Source organism: Ailuropoda melanoleuca, chromosome 7 (genome assembly GCF_002007445.2).
Source record: "Ailuropoda melanoleuca isolate Jingjing chromosome 7, ASM200744v2, whole genome shotgun sequence".
In the NCBI taxonomy this organism is placed as follows: Eukaryota; Metazoa; Chordata; class Mammalia; order Carnivora; family Ursidae; genus Ailuropoda; species Ailuropoda melanoleuca.
Window position 1 is genome coordinate 37,961,848 of NC_048224.1, and position 20,182 is coordinate 37,982,029.

Sequence of the window (20,182 nt, forward strand, 5' to 3'; positions counted from 1 at the left end):
CCCGAGGCAATGGTCGCCATCAGCAATCATGCAGTAAGTGTCAGGCTGGAATGGGGCTGTGGGACATTGACCCATAGACACCTACATCCTGGAAGGGTACACATCGACCTTTTGTGCTTTTTCTTCTTTTTTTTTCCTCTTCTTTCTCAAACCAGAATCTTTCCTAGACTTTTCTCTATAATTGGGGAAGGGAAGGAGCCTGAATGTCATGTCTCTGTGGGGCATGGGGACTCACATAACCTATGACTCGTTAACAAGTGACATAGAAGCCACATTATAAACCCTTGCCACTCCGTCTTTCATTTTCAACCTGAACTTCTTTCATTTCCTCCTACATCACTTCCTGTGATTGGCATTCCTTCACCCAGCAGTTTGTGGAGGGGGGAAGAAATCTGATTGTGACTAAAAAGAGCCTACAGAGAAAATTGCCCTGATGACTCTGTCCTCAGTCACTTTTCGACAGAGGTGACCTCCGGCTCAAGGAGGCAAACATCTTAGGGATCCCAAGAAATGGCCACGGGAGGGTTTCTGTGGTCTTACCTGTCACCCTGGATTATGATTCCTGCCATCTCTGGTTATACCTAAGTCTGGGCGGACCTTTCCATTGCACCACATCTACTGGCAAAGAAAGAAATTTGAAGGAGGGAACACATCCTTCCAAGAATGCTGTCGATGTTTAGCTCACACTGTGGTCCGAGAGTACGCCATCCGGTTAGGGACTCTGCAATGTCTGATTAGTTTCTCATTCTTTGGTTTCAAAGGCCCCTCAATATCAAAGTTGCCAAGACCCTCTCAGAATCAACTGCCTGTTGTTACTAAGAACTAATCCCAAGGTACTACAGAATAATCATGCCTTGAGAAGAATACCCCACTTCTGGAATGCTGATTACAGAATCCAGGGCAACTAGGACTATGTAACTGTACAAGACGCTGTAGATAGTCAGCAAAAACATCCCTAGTTTAATGAGGTGCCAAGCAGATGGCTGCTGGTGACCCCACTTCAGGTCCCTGTGCGTGTCACCCTATGCATGTCAGAGGCCATAAACGTACAGCACTGCTAGGTCACCAGTGGCTTTGGATTGCATGGTAGTCCTGGCCATCAAGAACCCCGTATTCCAATCTTGAGTAAACTCCCTAGCCATGCACATTCTGACCCCCCTCACTTCCTCCCCACCCCATATACACATTTGTTCTATGGCAGTGTCTTCATCCGTTGGGTGGGTGGTTTTCACTGCCTTAAACTGGCAGAATGTCTTGTGTAACTATAATTTCCATGTAGTATGGATCTTGTGCTAACTACTCTTTATGCACCGAGGAGCTGGGGTGAAACCGTTGGCCAGAACTGGCAAAGGAAACTGTTGTCCTGGGCCTGTCTCCGCCCTTGCTGTCGTCGTATACCGAACTTGGTTTCCATCCTGGCCCAGTCTGCAGTGGCCGGAAGCCGTCCCCATATCAGCCCCTTCATAGCCCTTGCTGGGAAAGCTCAGTGTGTTTTCAGGTGCCCCTAAGTCCTATGTTCCCGAGAGAGTTCATCCGCTTTGTTTCTCTAGCTCTGGCTGTGCGTGTCCATCATAGCCACAGTAAATATTTCTGCAGTGCTGGGTAACAAGGAGCATGCATCTTACATGTCTACCCTGGCAATGACCTTCTCTACCTTCTCTGGCCGTAGACCACCCTGTCTTTGGCAGGAAGAGGGCAGTTTACTGACTGAGGCCACGTGAAGAAATTCTTTCCACGGAAGCTTTGGAGGCCCTGTTGATTATTGCTGGCGTTGGTCTGTCGGCCCCCTCCCAGCTGCATAGCTTTGTGTTGACTGCTTCATGCTATCCTGAGGGGGCTGGCTGCCCAGTTCTCCTTCGGGAGCCCCACTCCTCTACACGCCCTCATTTCAGCCCGAGTGTGTGGCCCCAGCCTTCTAAGAGCTGTAGTCCTCAAGCTTGTAGCCAGGGAACACAGGGGAGAGGGGACGTCACCCTCACCCACACTGGGCAGGGAGCTACCTTCTGGGGGAGGCTGAGGCAGAAGCATGGAATCCTGTGCTCTTTCTGATGCAGATGCCCAGGCCAGCAAGTGCCTTTTGTTTCTGGTGGTAAAAGTTTCAGTAGCAGAGATGCCCCAGAAACTCTGTATTTAGCATAGAATGTAGAGACACACATGGGACCAGTCTTGAGTCCTCACCTGGTCTTCCTGGCTTGAACCTTCATCTCATTTGAATGCAGAAAGTCAGATTTACTGAGATCTCATTTGACAGATGTCTAGAAATCCTCAGGGAAAGCTCAGAAGCTCTGCAAATCTGCTCTGGTCATCTCTTGCCCCCGCACGGTCTCTCTAACGCCATACTGCTGCTCAAATCTTCCCCTGGGCCACTGTCAGCACGCTGCCCCTATACCCTCAGGAGAAGCTCATCTCAAGCCTCTGCTCTCCTCTGCTTCTGCGTTGTATGACTTCGGGGCCCAGACTCTGCTCACAGCTCCCCACGATGAGAGTAACCTAAGTTCAGGAATAAGAGAGAATAATGTGCAATGTTAGACCTGCAGCTGCACACGGAACCCTTGACCCAAGCCAAGCCCATCTTCAGGGGGTCCCACAGGCTGCCTCATGGCTGTCTCCCAATTCACCCACCATCATCTAAAAGGCCCAGTTTCCTTCCTTGCAGCAGAGGACCCTCAGCCATGTCTGCCCAATGCAGGGCCCACCCTCCAACACACATAGGGCCCCAGAGAGAGATGGTCACTTTTGAACCTCACCATGGCCAAAGGCCTGCCTGCCTACTCCTCATTTCCTGTTCCTTCTCTCCCAGTGGTTGATATGGAAAAATCCATTCCCTTAGTGAAACTCCACCCCTCTCTCCCCGCCTCACAGAGTGTGTTCCTAAAAACATAATGGTCCAATATCAGCACATTCTGGATTGTTGACATTCACACGCGAGTCAGCAAATGGTGTAGTCAGTGCAGAACTGAGCTAATCCTCGTCCTCATCCTAATCTAGTGTCTGGGTCCTCTCCAGCATGAAATTTTAAAAAGAAAAAAGAACCTGACAGAACTAAGGCGCTTTCAATGGGGACACAGAGGATGGGACAGGTGTAAGAGTTGTGAAGGAGGTGGAGGCTAGGGGCTGACCCGGCATCGAGAGGGGGCGTTTGGGGCACCACCTGGGGTCGTGGGTGAATTGTGGCACCAGTGAGCTGAGATAGGGAGTATAGGAGAGGCAGGGGATGAGCACAGATGAGAGTTCCCTCTGGGACATGTTGAGTCTGAGGTGATTGGGAGAGATTCCGTGGAGATGTGCAGGAAGCAGTTCGATGATGTATCATCGAGGAGTGATTGGCTTTCCAGGATTCTGAGACATGGTTGTGACATGAGGAAGGACTCACATCACATAGCTTTCTAGAATGTTCCTGCCTTCGCCTTCCCACTTCTCTCTGGGGGGATACACAGATTCTTCTCCTTGTCTCACCCCAGTGGTTTCCTCCTCTCTTCTGACACTTTGACATGCCTGCTGAGGTTCATGCCGGGAGGGTCTCACCTCCCTGAATGGGCTTGTCAGGCTATTTCTCCATGTGGGGCTGGTCTCCCAGCTTTGCTCGGCCACATTTCCTGCAACTGGGCTAATGGTGAATTCGCTGGCTGTTGTTATTTGGAATCTCAGGGTTCTCTGGCTAAACCACCAACCTGAAGTCTTAAAATTGTGGAATAAATTCTGGAGTTTTGGGAGCTTTTTTTTTTTATGTCTATAAAATAGCTCTTCTGAATGAATCAGGCACCCAAAGCTACATTTCCAGTTCAAGGAATGAGCCCCAAGTCTATTTTTCAGTACCGTTGAAGGCATATTTGATGTCCCATGTTTGGTCAATCCCACCAAGTTGATAATGGCTCTCATTAGCCCATCCCCCTTTCCCTCCTGAACTCATTGTACTCTTAGAATCTAGAGCTTTCTGATGAATCTTTTCATACATAGAGCAGTCCTGGGGCATGAGCTATCTGGCCAGGATCCCTCCTACCTCAGCTACTCTGCTGAATACCAGTCACTGGGCAAATGCTTGTCTTTGTTTACCCCGATCCTCTCGTTCAGTGGCCGCCTCCGCGGTCCATTATGTAGGGCAGACAAGCTGCTGTTTCGGCAGTGAACCCATTGGGCCTCCCGACACTGTGCCTAATTGTATTCCCTGTTCTCTGCTACCAGATGCAGTAACTTACATTTCCTCCCAGCTCCCCGACCTGCCAATCCTCTGTTCACGAACAGCAGAACCATCACCTGGGCAGGACGGGACTAGCAGAGAAGCTGGTAAGTCCTGGGGAGCAGTTTGGTTTTGATGCCAGGACTGTCCATAGGGCCTGCATTTCTCTGAGCTTTAATAATAAGGGATGCCCGGAGAGCCTTCCACAGGGGACCCTGTCCTCAGCCCAGCCTCAGACACAGAATTTGCGGTGGCCACTGAGTGCAGGCACTAGGGTCTGATGAGTAATTAAGGACTAAATAGGAGGGAATATTGAGAAAATCACAGAACATTCCCCCCTAACTTTAGTGGGGTCTGTCTCTCGTGTTTATGGTCTTTATATCTGTCCTTATTCTCAAAGTTAATCTGTACTCTGCCTCTAGGAGTTTTTATTTTCTATATTGGAAATATACAAGATCAAATGAGCTATGATGGAAGCTGGGGGTGAAATTATTTTCAAAGTGTATGAGTATGTTGCCAAATCCTTTGGGAATCGAGCTGTTTGTATGTTATAAATATACATATTTCCAGGTCTTCCCATTTCTGGAATTATTTCTGAGCTACTGTGGTATATTTGAGGAGGGGTAACTAGCAATTTAAAGAACATATGTTTCTTGCTAATGTTTTTCACGATGGTGGGTTTTATAAAACAATACATTTATGAATAAAAAGTCTATAGAGAGCTGTGCTTTGCTCTGTTCAATATGAATGTGCCTCAGAAATCAGAACTGGATGGACGCGAAAAATCAATCTCTAAGCCAATCTTTTTACTCGACACAGAAATGCACTGAGGGCCAGGGGGTCCAATAAAAAAACGAATTGCCGAGGTTGCACAGTTAGTGACAATGTAGGTGAATTCAAATAAGCATATCCAGTCATGTTTTACATAGTTTAGGTAAGTTTAAGTCTAAAATAAATCACATAATGATACTTCTCATAAAACAAAATAATCATGGGATGTTAAGCCAGAAGAAATCACGTATATAGGCCAAACTGAATATTTTGTGAAGCAAATAGTCTCTCCTTTTACCATGCATGTGCCGTAAAATGGCAAGTAAGTGTTGACGTGGTCAGCATGTGCACTGACTGAATATCTACCGGGTGTCTCTGTAAACATCTCAGCGTGTTCCTTTTACTTACTGACTCACGAAGTTCTAGAGTTGGGTGGGACCTTAAGTGGTGTCTGGTCAAACCCTGGCCAGGTTCGTGTGTCCCCGGACCGAGAAAGCAGTTCTTGGAGCCTGTGGCTGTGTCGCCGAGGAATCACCGGCAGTGGCTTAAGCCGCAGGCTCTCATGTGCTCCAAGAATCACACACCTTCTGCTTGTCATTAGCAACTTGGGTGCTGGTAGTTCCCAATAAGTGTGGGTGAACAGCTTCCCAGCCCCCCTCCACGACACGTGCCTGGACCTTACAGGACATGTGATATGATCCAACTAACGGATCAGCTCTGGGAGAGGATAGGGACAGTGTGACAACTCATTTTTAAGGGGTATAAAAAGGGTTTGAGCAGCACTGATAGTCAATGAGTGTAACGTGCAAGAGCAAATAAAGTGTTAATGTGATCGTAGCGCTGGGTGGGCGGGAATACAGGCACTATTGCAACCTAGCACCCTTCATCGTTGAAGGTGCTGCAAAAACATAATGATCCAATGGCAAATGCATTTTCAAAAAAGTATTATGTGATCAGAATCTTCAAAAATGAGTTTATGTGTACTTTTGTTTATTACTGAAGAACTAATTTGCACAGATGTATCTAACTGTGGAGATACATACATGCAGAGTTGTGGAAGGAATCTCACTTGATGTGGTTAACTCCTTTGTCTAGACTGTTTTTGGAATGGGGTGTCCAGATTCATTATCAGTTACGCCAACAGTGACTACACAGAGCATGGGTAGCATACCAAATCATGGCACTCACCACTAGAATCCTTTCTCCAAGACATAATCCATCTTGCTTTATGAACATCCTTTTGGAAATTTGCACAATCTCAGGGCCATGTTATTTTTTACTTTTTTAAAGATTTTATTTATTTATTTGAAAGAGAGAGAGTGTGCAGGAGGAGGAGCAGAGGGAGACGGACAAGCAGACTCCGTGCTGAGCTCGATTCCGGGACCCTGAGATCATGACCCGAGCTGAAATCGAGAGTCAGATGCTCAACCAACTCAGCCACCCAGGAGCCCCTTAGGGCCATTTCAATAAATGTCACTTGTTATTATTCAGTATTATGACAAATATTCTGGTTGTTTGGAGTTTGGGTGGGTTAGAATTCTATATAAATGGGAATTTATTAAGCATCCTTGCTTTTAGAATTAGGAGGCATCTAATCTGATCAAACATGAAGCCAGGCTTTAGCAGCCCTGCAAACAGGTCCCCAGGCCACAGTCACACACCTCTGTGATTGGAGTTTCATGTCCCTCCAGGAGGCCCACACTGTCTAGTTGGTACTGACCATTGGGAATTCCTTCCTCTGATGTCTGCCTCCATCTTCCACCCATGAGTCCTTATTCTGCCCTCTGGAGCTGCTTGGAACAAACCTTCAGTTGATTTCCCTTTAACTATTTGAAAATGACTGTCATTTTTGGTCTTTCCCAGATCCCTACTCTGCATCCCCTTAACACCCACAGCTCCAGTCTTCGGCTGTCCCGAAATAATACCATTCCTTTGAGACACCCTCTGCCATCCTTGTCCCTCTCAACTGAACACTCTCCACGTTGTCTCTTGTCTCCCTGAAGTGCAGTGCTCAGAGCTGCTCTGCACACTCTGGGATGGGCTGATCTCCCCTAGAGCAGAGCGAGAATCCGCAGACCATGTGACTCACTCTGCTGGTTCCATGGCCTTTCAGCTTCGGGTTCTAAAGTAAAGCCTCAGAGTCATTTGACATATGCCACTGCTCAGCCTCATTCCCTAGGTCCAGTGTAGTCGTTGTTCCAGAATCATTTCCACTGAAACATGTAGTCTGTTTTCCCTACTCGGGCACATACTGCTTCACCTGTTTGGAGAACCTACCAAATTCTTTACTTCTTTTTTTTTTTTTAATTTTTTTTTTAAGATTTTTTAATTTATTTATTCGACAGAGATAGAGACAGCCAGTGAGAGAGGGAACACAAGCAGGGGGAGTGGGAGGAAGAAGCAGGCTCATAGAGGAAGAGCCTGATGTGGGGCTCGATCCCATAACGCGGGGATCACGCCCTGAGCTGAAGGCAGACGCTTAACCGCTGTGCCACCCAGGTGCCCCAAAATTCTTTACTTCTTAATCCCAAAAGGCAGAAGTAAGAATGAGCTATGCGCCTTTCTGCCCTTTGTAGACTTGAAGTGACTGTTGAATTGCTTCTTGATAGATTGTTCCTTGTAAGTGTCAGGGCCCCATGGGGTCACCGAGGAGCATCTGTGAAAGGTGGGGAGGGGAATGGTGTAAGGGGATTTGGTAGTCAGGGCTCAGGTGTTCTCTCCCATTTCAGACACGGCAGCTCCTCCGTCTATTGTATTTCTGCATCAGATTTCCATCGGAATTAAGGGTTTCACAGTTTTGAAAATAGAAAACTCTCCTCTCTCTTGTTGGGGTTTTTATAGCTATTGACTGTAGCACCTCACAGCCTCGCTTTTCTTCTCCATTTAGTATCATCTCAGATCTGAAAAGCAAGCTTCCATTCTTTTTCATCATTTCATTGGTGAGAACATTGCACAGCTGGAACCAAAGTCAGAAGCATGTGACACACTTTTGGGGTCTCCTGGCCCTTGAGAACCCTAAATAGGTACCTGTGGGACATGGTCATTTAATAAGTAGCAAGTTCTGGCAATTGTCTTGACACCCGAGGAATATAAGGGACTTGGTGATGATCCAGATGTGCTGTATCTCTGGCTTTGCCTAAATTGCCTGAAGAACTTGAACAAAAAGAAAATGAAATTCATCTGTACACCTTCTGCCTGATGCATCCTTCCTGCTTTCTAGTGGTCTCTGTTCTTTGAAAATGAACTTTAGAATTCAGCCAGCCAAGATGTCGAGCTACTTCTCCATAGTCTATGTAACTCCTTCCTTCTCATTTTTTAAAATCAGAACTTCAGGTGTCTTCTTCTAGCCCCTTTCCCAGTGAACAAGATTCTCGAGACAAATTTATCAATAAGGGAGCCGATTCCTGGGTCCAAAGCCCTGAGAGCGTTTACATCAACATCAGTTACAAAAGCCCTCAGCGTTTACCCTGAGTGCTTCATTATTTTCCGATCTTCTCTACTCATCCGGGCTTCACTTCCCTCTTAGTGATATTCTTTCTGGCACTTTTCAGACCGAAAACTGTCCTTTTTGACCAAGAAGGTGGAAGCAAAATCCGATATGGGAAATTGGCTTTTGCTCTTGTTAGCCATGACATCACAGTTTTGCATACTTATTTCTGTTAGTGCTAAGGTGTCCTGAGAAAACAATTATTCCAAGAAATTTGTGATGACTGGTTTTTGAAGTTAGAGATTGCCTCACTGCTGGGAAGAGAGGGAAGATCCACTCTGAATTAATTTCCTCACTTGCTTTGTGATGGCCATCACAGCCGCCAAGTTTGTATTTCCATCCTCGAGAAGGTGTGAGCATTTATGTATATGCGTACTCATATGCCCAAAGGGAAACAGTTCATTGAATAAGCCAAGCATGTGCGTTATTTCTCTTCCACATTCCAGGTGTGTTGTCAGCTACTGGATGTTCGTTGTAGTCTCACTTCTGGGTGATAGTCACATTCGGGCTGTGTTCTGCCCTCCTCACGTACTTTATACGTCACTGGGTCACGAGCCACCCAGGCTGTGCACAGCACCAGAAGGTATCAAAGGTGTACCTTCGTACCAACGGGAAAAGCAAGATCCAAAGATGAGGTGTCATCTGGATAGGAATTCAGACCCACTGTCTTCCCTCCTCTCCCTGACATCTCCCATCTTACTGACAAATGACAGTGGGCTGTGTCATTTTATATTTTACATGTGGACCTTCAGCCTTACACCTCCTGCCACTGATCACAGTGGGTCAAAGCCAGTGAGCTGACAGAAGCCGGAGTCAGCGGATGTAACATGATTGAATTTTCCGTCCTCACGGAATGCAGTGCCTTGTTTGGTCTGCTCTTGACTGGATTCTAGAAGGGAATCACGTGGTTGGTCACCCTGCCCCTCACTTGTGTGAGGTGCTCTTGTTTCCTCTTCCCTCGGCCCCTTAGAGCCTGTCATATAGCTGCCTTCTCTCTACCGAAGCTGAAGGGAACACGGAACAAGAGAGTACCTAGAGCCGTGGGAATAAGCTTGAACCCGAGTCGAGCATTCTCTGCTGCTCAGGCCCACGTGTCTGGGCTCTGCAGTGTGCCTTCGCCCCGGCCCGATATAACCCTGCGGCGGCTCCGAGGGGGCGGGGCCTGGGTGCCGATGGCCGAGGGGTGGGGGAACGAGGTGGCCTAGGTGGCCGAGGCTCCCCGGAGAGCCCACACCAGGCCGAGGCCATGCGGCAGCACGGCAGCCTCCTGCCCTCACCTGGTTCTTCGGCAAGTATCTATCCTAGGGGCCTCCCGGTCTCATCCACACCTGGGTGTTTTCAGAACCTAGAGCCTAGGATCATCAATCCCCATTAGACTGCCTCTGTTTCTTTAAAGGCTCTCCTTATTGACCAGAGGGCTGTAGGGGAGCAGGGACCTAGTAAACCAAACACAGAGGCCCAGCATCAGAGCACCAATTCCGTCATTCATTTGTATCCTTTTGCAGAAACTTACCACGTTGGTTCTTATTCTTCATTCACATCATGAACATCTCCTCCCCTGTCTAGGTTCTTGGAAAGAATAGCAAAAATGCTTTATACATTCCCACCTTACTGTCATCTGTATGTCATGTTGGAAAATCAGTAATTAAATATATCCTTTTGTAAAAATATACTTCCAGTTTTGTTATCCTGTCATTGGGACTTCCATCAGACTGCCTCCTTTCTTTCCTCTCTGCCTCCAGAAACTTCCTCAGTGGAGGAAATTTCACAGAGCTTTTCTCCACATACTTTCCTGTATGTCCATGGGGCTCTCTCAAAATCTCTTCCAGGGGCTCCCCAGAAAACCCCCTCTCCTCAGCAGCACCCCTTCCTCATCTTTTTTCAGTAAGCTGAGCACAGGCCCCTCATTACTACACAGATTGTAGAGCATCCCGTGTGGCAAGGGGAAGCTTCAGGGAAGAGAAGGGAAGAGCAGGGAATATTTTTTGTGGTTAGACACAAGAGCATGACGTTAAGTGAGAGGCCTTTGGTAAACACTACTTGGCAGCAGTAAAAAGCAGGAGAGTTTTTTTAATTGTGTGCACGCATCAAAAATAAAATGCTGAATTTAAAATATAAGTCTCGTTTTCCTAGTGGTTCGTGTCCACCGTGCTTCACATTTGAAATATTATTGGCTGAGAACTAGAGCAAAATAAAAATGCTTATTCGTAAACAGCACGTTTAAGACAAATGTTCACACCTCCTGTGTGGGTTTCTGAATGTCTGATAACCTTCTCATATGTGTATCCATGGAGTCTAAACAATGCCTTTGTGTTAAGCAAGAGCTTCTCAAAGTGTTCGCTGAAGTACCCCTCCCTAGAGAGGAGAGTGGATGCAGACAGAGTGTGTGAGGCCAGCCCCTGACGAAATCTGCTAAAAATCTGTTTCCTTTGAAGCCTTGTTTTATCTTGGAAAAAATATGGATGGATGTTATATTTTATGGCATAACATATTTAGGCTTATTTTATTAGCAAAATGTCTTAAGATGTTCTACTCCCATATTCTAGAAATATTGAAAGAACAGTGTACAATATGTAAATATAAATACCAATATGTCACCCTAATGAAACCATGATACATGGGGTTCAGTCCCAGAGCCATGTCACATTTAACAAAATACGGTTTAAAATCCCATACAAAAACAAAAACAAAAAAACGAAAGATTAAAAAGGAAATCTGTTCTTTACCTATTTTTCCTGAAGGATATTAAAAGGACTCCAATTCATTTCCCCACCCAGAAGTACTTCTCACATTTCCTTTTCTTTAGTCCCCATGTCCCCACCACCACCACAAAAATATTCTCTCTCTACCCATATCCCACGCAGCTTTTACGGTCTCTCCTCCTGGACTCCTTGTTTCTCAACTCTTTTGTGTGCATCTACTCGGCTGTTCTGGCACAGAACTCCTCCTCGTCCTCCTTTCTGTCTTTTTTCTGAGTCTGGGAACAGGCAAAGACAAAATGAGGATTGGGGGTTAGGATGGTGGAGAGAGGAAAACTGGACCAACAATGACAGCATTCTCACTGGTGAGCAGAAGAAGAAGGAGGACATCTGTAAAGATTCCCATGTTAATCACTTGTACCCAGTCACCTATGGATCTAAAAATAGAAGTGCTTTGTTCCATAGTCTGTATTGATTACAGATCAATGTGTCATTTTGTTCACATATTACTGGATGCTTGGGGGATAATTAGATATTATACCTGTAACTGGCAATCATTAGTATCATCCTTATTTATAAATATGTCCCATGAGTATTTTAATAGTGATAGGACCTAATATTTTAACCCAAATCTGTGCTTTTTTAATGTAATATTTAAAAAACAGGCTTTGGAGTCCATGTACAATTTTAAATGCCTCTGCTATTTCTCTGGTGACACACTTGGTGGGAAATGAGGAAATAACCGAGACAAATATTTCTGTTGACGTCACCATCCCTTGTGTGAGCCCATGTACTTCCATGACAAATATCAGTTGGCCTCTCACTGTGTCACTGAAGGAAACTCAAGATCTTTGTGCTGAATAAATGAAACTTTCAAAATGGACATGAGGAAAATCAAGCACTGGATCTGGCTTCACAATCTTTTTAGTGAAGTGTGAACTGTGAACAGACTGTATCTTGTTACCCAAGCAGATGGAATAGTATCATTGCTGTTTTTCTGACCAGTTCAAACATTAATTACTGTGTGTACCTTTTCATTGGTGTCATGTTATACACAGTCTTTGCGACTAGGTTAAGGCAACCGAAGGAGACTTTTCAATTAGTAGTATTCGTTTTACAGGTATTTGTGTATCAGGTGCCGTGTATACAAAAGGCTCTAAGGTAGGTGCTGGTGGGGAGGGGAAATCGTAGAAAGATGTCAGGCAAAAAATCAGCCTTTAGCGATGCTACAAATTCGTGGAACTAATAGAACATTCCCACAAATAAGTATACTACTGAGTGGAAAGTGTTAAGTGCCTGCAGAAAGGTTTAGAAGTGTTCAGAGAGCCTTAAGAAGAGAGAGAAGACTTAGAGATGGAAGGGTCAAAGACACCTTCTGGAAGTGGGGCGACAGCTGACTGGGCATTGATGGATAGGTCATATTTGGATGGATAGAAACTCTCAAAAGAAGGCCAGTTCACGAGAAGGGAATTTTAAAAACAGGAAGCATTTAGGTGTGGGATGGTGTTATTTGATTGTGCCAAAGAAAAGGGAAGCAGTTGAAAAGATCATTTGGATCTTCTTAACAGAGTTGGGGAGTGTGTAAATTATTCAGAAAGAGGTAGGGGCTCAAAGGCAATGATAACCAGAGATGTGCCCATGGGAAAGGCAGGCTAGGCAGGGAGACACCAGGCAGGGAAGGGTGCTGAGTTCTGGAAATAATGCGAACGAAGTTTGCTATGGTTGGAGTGTACATGGAATGAAAGGGGCTGAGGGACAAGTCTAGAAAGGAAGTTGCAGACAAATTCCCGAGAGAATTATATGCCAACCTAAGAAGTTTGGTGTTTGTCCTATACAGACACAAGGAACCCACATAGGGTTTGTGAAGAAGTTGCTATGAGCGGGATGGAGCACAGGCTAGCAGGGTCAGCAGACTTTTTCTATAAATGGCCTGATTGTAAATATTTTAGACATCATGGACCACATATGGTTTCTGTCACCTATTTGGTTTTTTTTTTCTTTTTTCCTTTTCTCTTTCTTAAATTGCCTGCCTGCCCTTCCTTGATTCCTTCCTTCCATTTCCTTTTTATAATATTTTAAAAACAAGCCTTGGGCTACGTTTGCCCCTTGCTCTGAGAAGTGGCAGGAAGAACTGGGGCAGAGCGGTTGCGCGGAGAGCAGAGGGGGCATGGCCCAAGGCAGTGGTGGTAGAGGCAGTGGAGAGGAGGTGCATGGGGAGAGGTCTGAAATGGAATTAGTGACTCACTACAGTTGTTTGGCTGTGGAAGAAATTAGGAAGAAAAGGACAAATCAGGTGTGATTCTGAGGCTTCTCGCCTGAGAGACTATGTGGTACTGGTATTATTTAAAACTAAGAAGACTATGGACGAGTTTTTAGAGAAGGTGAGTTCAGTGTGGAAGCTGTGAAGATTGAAGTAATCCATGGGTCATCCAGGGAAAGTGTGCCTGGGGACAGCTGGCTTCCTGCACCAGTGCTTGGTGTCCCAGCATCCAGAATGTGTGCCTCACAGGGAGCCTTGGAGGTAACAGATTGGGAAGGATGGAGTGTCACGCAAGACTATAGTACAGGGAAGAGCAGGTCCTTAGGAATCCCAGAGTGGCAGCAGGATTCGGGATGAGCTGGAGAGGGCTAGTTTGGACGGGGGGAGCTGGTGGGAAGCCCTTACCACAATCTAGGGAAACGGAAATAGTGTCTCAGGTTGAGTAATGGCAGTGGAAGAGAGAGAAGGTGACAGAGGAGAAAGACGGTGTGGGGCAGAATCACGAGGACTCGGCACTGTGTGCGTGGCTGAAGAAAGAGGCCTTCTCAAATCATCGTCCTCAAATTCCAGTGCCATGGGACGCTGCTGCCTCCGTCTTGTTCTTTTTCTAGTTCTTGTTTCAGAAAACCAGCTCAGCGATTGAAGTACTCTCAGAGCCTGTAACCTGACTGCTTTTGTAACTTCAGTTCCTGTAAACAACCTAGTTTACAGTACAGTGGAGGATAGCCATGTCCCACCTGCAAAATCCTTTGCATATTCCCCATTCACAATGAAAGGAAATGCAGAAAAAAAAAATAGTAGAACACTTGGTGAAAGAGTTAAAAAAAAAAAAAAAGATTTAAGAATTTGGAATTGTAATACTTCCTAGCCAGGACCTTTAAAACTGTCTATAAGCCTAGGGTAAGCTGTCAGTCAAAATAAACTTGCATGTTGTCAGCCTCCCTGTGTTTCCTTACACTGATCTACACAGCCACTTGCGGTCTTCTGTTAGCAGATCTTCCTTAAAAGTGTTAAGTGCCACTGAGGTATATGGTGACTCCGTACATCTGGCTTCCCAGTGCATTAAGCTGCTGTGTTAAAACACATATGTAACCCCCTCTGTCCACACTGTGCACTCACTCTAACACTCAAGATGCTTGGCAGTTAGACTAGAAAGGGCACAGAACCTTTTTTTTTTGTCTGTTTGGCAATTAACCATTCACTGGCTTTTTTTGTTGTAACATGCACTTCCTTTCTCTTGTTTTCATTCAAGCTGTGTACGCCATGGAAATTAATGTGGAGAAAGACAAACAAACAGGAGAGACCAAGATTCTCTCTGCATCCACCATTGGCCCAGAGGGGGTCCATCAGAGAGGAGTCAAAGTCTATGATGACGGTACCAAAGTAGTATATGAGGTGCACTCAGGAGGCACTGTGGTAGAAAATGGAGTGCACACGTTAAGCTCAAAGGATGTAGAAACGCTTATTCAGAAGGCGGGACAACCGAGCTTCAGAGGAGGGCACGTGTCAGAAAGAACTGTGATCGCGGACGGGAGCCTCAGCCACCCGAAGGAACACATGCTCTGCAAAGAAGCCAAGTTAGAAATGGTACATAAGTCTAGGAAAGAGCCTTCTTCCGGGACCCCAGGGCAGCAGCCCCAAGCCCCCAGCACCGAAGGGCCCGAGGCCAACTTGGATCAGCCAGTCACCATGATTTTCATGGGCTACCAAAATATCGAGGATGAAGAGGAGACTAAGAAGGTGCTAGGCTATGATGAAACCATCAAGGCGGAATTGGTCCTCATTGATGAAGACGATGAGAAGTCACTGAGGGAGAAGACCGTGACGGACGTGTCCACCATCGATGGCAATGCAGCCGAGCTCGTGTCCGGGAGGCCGGTCTCAGACACCACAGAGCCCTCATCCCCAGAAGGGAAGGAAGAGAGCCTGGCCACAGAGCCAGCCCCAGGTACCCAAAAGAAAAAGCGCTGTCAATGCTGTGTTGTCATGTGACCACTTCTTTCTTCCCTTTTCTTCTGGGCAGCCTCTGTGCTCGGCACCACTTCGTAGACCTCACTGTACCACTAACTGCAATACTGTGAACTGGAAGCAAACACCTGCCTTGCCTTGCAGTTGGATTGCTTGGGTCTCTCTTATTTTTCCCCCCTCTCATTTTTCTCCAGTTTCCTCACCTGAGAGACAACGTGCATGTGTGTGCTTCATTCTCTCCGAGAACTTGCTTTTCCTCTAAACCTTTCCTTGTGTCTTCAAGAGTGAATCAATTTCTTACTGCTCGATTGGAATGGACTCTTCACATCAGCCAGTTCCATAGTAGCCTTAACTCACTTGACTGGAATTGAACCCACGGCACCGGGGCTTTCATGTTGTAGCGTGTTCCTATAACGTAGTCACACGTCACCACGTCGCTGACTTCCCACTTGCCTCCCTTGCTGTGGATCTTTGCTTTCATATCTTGTGTGGCAAAATGCTGTGGGCTCTAGCTGGTTGCTAGTGTGGCCAAAAGTGGACCTTACTTAGTCTGTTCAATCTAGGGTGATGCTTTTTGCTGCCTTACATAAGCTTCCAGATTACAGTATTGTGCAGATATGGCTTTCCTTCTGTTAAAACTGCAATGAAGTTGATGGGAAAGAAAAGGAACCCAGTGCTTGTCACAGCTGAAATGTAGGGACTGATTCCATAACCTGCCCATCAGCAGCCGTCTCTTTCTGCGGCTTAACTGATGGACCCTTTATATACGAAGCACCATTTTTAATTTTCTAAGGACACGAAACAAACATTGTTTTGAGCATTAGTAGTAATCTCTAAACTTAGGCATATCCATGAGCCTTGCTTCTATTCTCTCAGAAAAAAAAATGTAAATTTTTATATTGTTTTTTCTTTTTCACGGATATTTTCTGATCATGTTAATCTATTTTCAACGAAGGGATCATTTTGAGGAGTATCTCTGCAGTGACCATATTTCTAGAACAGTCTTTCTGACCTATCGTGGTTGCTGCCAAGCTGCCACTTCATTGTGGATGGACGGTGCTGGACCTGAATTTACCTGCTCATCTCCCCTACCCGCTTGATTACAGAGCCCTACTTCTGGACTCTTTTCTTTCTGTCCCCCATGAGAAAGAGAATGTTTCCCGTCACGTCATCATGTAGGGTTATCCACCCTTCAGAATAAGCTTGAAAATGTAAAAAATGTGTAAGAAAGACCTGCCTTCTCCACGTTAAGTACTTAAACTCATTCCACAAGTACCGATTGAGTGGCACAGAGCTGAGCTAACTTCTTAAGGCATGTTTCTTAAACTTCTGGAGATTTCAGAACATCAAGGAATAGTTGTTCTTTTTTTTTAATCTAGAATACAATGAACAATTCTTTAAATCAATTCTTAGCATTCTCCCAAAGCAAACAGCCACACGAGTAGTAAAACCAAAGGGAAGCAATAGAGTAAAATAATAACACAGTAATAAAATAAAGATGTAACATTTTAACTGGTTTTAATAACAGATCTCTTAACTTGAAGTTATTTGCCCAGATAGTCATAGCACTGTTGTAAATCATTCACAAAATGTATCTATGTTCCATAGAACATAGTTGTAAAAAAACATACAGTAAGTCATGCTTCCTCAAGTCTAACCTCTGCAGAAAGCAGACAAGAAAAATATAAGGTAGCCTTGAGAGAATTTCTTTATGGAACCAACTAAATTTATCCTTAATTGGTTTCTCAGTGTTAAATTTAACTGTTATTACTTTACACTTGTTGACTTGAGCTTATATTTATTCCAAATGGAAAGGGGGGGAAATGATATTTTTTTGTTCAAAGTTAATTTCTCTCAAGTAATTACATTTCAATGAGCACAAAGTAAGTCATTTTATCACCTATAGGTAAGCAAAAAAAATTAAGAAGGGACAAATAAAGGAGCTAAATTCTGCCTCCTGAGATGATTCCATCAATGGCTTGCTTTTGAATAGGAGAGGGGATTCCCTCTAAGTAATCTCAGGTTCACCAAAGCAGCTGCAGTTGGATAAAGCTGCTGTCTTATCTTGGAATAACATCTGGTCTTGCTGCCTAGAAATCTCCCCACTCAGCTTCACGCTCCTCACTCCTCGGTCAGTGGTCACTTAGGCTTCATTTAAATGTTGAAGAGAATGACATGCCAGATAAACCTATTTACGTAGCAAATGAAAACAGTTTCACTGTTTGGACAATCTATTATTTTAATAATTTATTTAATACAGAAACAATCTAAAAGTTTACCGTAACTTATCTTTTTTTACTCACTTAGGGATTAAAATTATTCAATAGGAGTTTGAAAAGCACAGTTAGTGAGTGAAATGGTAGAATGTAGAACCCTTGAGGTTGCTGTTTGGTAAACAGAATCTTCGAGGACAAATAATTCCCAGAAACGACCTACCCGTGTCCTTCCCTAGTGAGCTAGTTCCTCGTGAAGAAACTGACCTGCCCCTCTCACCGCAACCCTACGCAACAGATCTGAAAGACCAATGATAATCTGCACTTTCTTTCATCAGTTATTATTATAGGGATTAGCAAATTATATGAATTCGAGGTCTCTTTATGATAATTTTACTCTGAAAGCTTATCATTTAATGGTTTAAAGTAAGACATGTTACCTTTATTAAAATGATACGTGGCCATAGTAAATGGTTTGTTTGAATATGACATATATTTGCTTATCTTGCATCATTTTCCTATCAAAATAGAGGATTTAGGCTCAGCCAGTACTTTTCTAGGATGAGACCTATCATCTCACCTACAGCAACAAGTAACTACGTAACGAAAATATCCTCAGTGTCGTGAATGAGAACTTTCTGCCTTCCCTGCCACTATTCTCTCTGTAAAAACTTTATTATGTATGGTATCACAACCTCCAAAGAGACAGGGTATTGACTTCAAACCTGACTAATTAGAGAACCAGTAACGAAGCTGCAAAACCATGGTTTTTTGAGCCAGTGATTAGTTGGATTATCTTCTAAAATTATATAACCAGTTCCCCTTTAAATGGAAAGAAGAGAAAGAGGGAAAGAAGGGCTAGTTCATTTGTTATAAATAGATTTTCAGTGGCATTAAATTGAAGTTCTTTTAATGGTTAAAATGGTGAAGTTTAACCTTACATATCCTGACAAATCTCGATGACTTGTTTATCCTTGCCTTTGTTTTCTCTGATGTGCAGTAGGACAAACTAAGGGGAATTTTTTTTTTTACCTTGTACCTCTTTTGCCCTTAATTCTATTAATTCCTTCTATAAGCAAAATCTGTTTCCTCTACAAGTGATTTGACAGTGTCCAGCGATGTCACTTAGTACTGGGAGTAGGGAGGATGAGGAGCAAGGGAATTCCCTTCTGGCCAGACCCAAAGCCTGGTTTCCTTAAGCTTCCTGAGCAACCTAAAAATATTCACAGACTTTCAGGAAACTCAAATTCTAGAGTTCATTTGATTTGACTCCTTTCTGAACTGTTAATATACATGTATCAGCTTTAAATTCCCACCAACTCCATTTTACTTCCTGATCATAAATGTGTTTTTTCCTCCATACAAGTAGGATGTTTTATTTTGGTTAGGGTCAAGTTTTTTATAAAAGGGGGAAACACTGAGGTACAGTATCCTCTCTGGAGCAAAACGTTCAGGCCAACTGCAAACACAGCTTATTTCTCTTTGCTTCCAGCAGATTTTCATTTCAAGGGACCACAGAACACCCTTGAAATGACCGTTTATCAAAGGCCAGGGAACCAATGGATAGCAAAAGAGGAGGGAAGGAATATGGTGACAGAGGCAAAAATCGAACCACTAAACCAGCTCTTCCTTTTTAAAAAGCATTAGGCCTGTCAATTTAAAACACAGGTGAACATAGACAAAATATTCACAGAGGACTTTTTGTCATCGTTCTTGCCAAAAATCTAGAAGCTCAGCCATCTCTCTTTGTCACTGGACCCACGGGGGAGTTCAACTCACCAAAGGGCCCATTCCTTGTGGGAATAGTCTCATCTCCCAAAGGGTTACTTTGTTTACAGTGAAAACCATCCCAAGGCAAGCAGTTTTAAGTTTTGCAACATGCACCTCCAGTTATGGAAACGACAAAGAAGTTTTGAAACTTCGTAAATATGCAATATTTTAGAAGCTCCTCAATTTACCGTGTATCAAGATATCTAGAATTCCACTGATGAGGCTAGAACCAGCAAATATCCTTTGTCCTGTTGGACAGTCCAACCCAGCAGGTAAACAGAGTTATGGTACATATCACAAAACAGCTCCAAGAAACCAGCAAGATGAGATCTTTGATTCTTGCTGCCAGTTGACTTTCATTGTACAGCCTTCTTCTGGTCTTATCAGGAAAACTGGCCTGCCTTTTCTCAGGACAAAGAAAAGTCAGGCTTTTGTGAGGAGCACAATGCATTATGTGTCTGTATTTTCATAGCTTCAGCGAACTCCATGATAAAATGCCCATTTTAACAAAAACCAACATACTTATTATTTGAATGTAGAAAAAAATAAAATAAAGATTACATCCTGAAAGTTTCAAAGGGCAATTTCCCTGGGGATCCTTAGACCAGCCTCATTCACCCCCCTTAATTTTTATGTGACTGAACTAGGCCTCTGCTTTCCCTCTCCGCTCCAGTCTAACGTAAGGTCAGAACCATAGCCTGAAACCTTGCTTTCAACTTGAAAATACAAGATGTAATTTTGGGGATCGCAGACTTTCTGCATCAAAGATCTGGACAGCCTTAACTTTTGTAAAAAAACAAAAAAACAAAAAACCAATTTTTCAATGCTCTCTTTTAC

At 44.4% G+C, this 20,182-nt stretch overlaps 1 protein-coding gene across 1 annotated transcript in view; it reads left to right on the forward strand.

Moving 5' to 3' along the window:
* LOC100480825 (A-kinase anchor protein 2) overlaps positions 1 to 20,182 on the forward strand; it is a 241,415-nt gene that overhangs the window by 42,054 nt on the left and 179,179 nt on the right. Inside the window, 1 exon segment of the mRNA XM_034664240.1 lies at positions 14,647 to 15,342. Coding sequence (XP_034520131.1) covers positions 14,658 to 15,342 — 685 coding nt within the window. The 5' untranslated portion in view covers positions 14,647 to 14,657.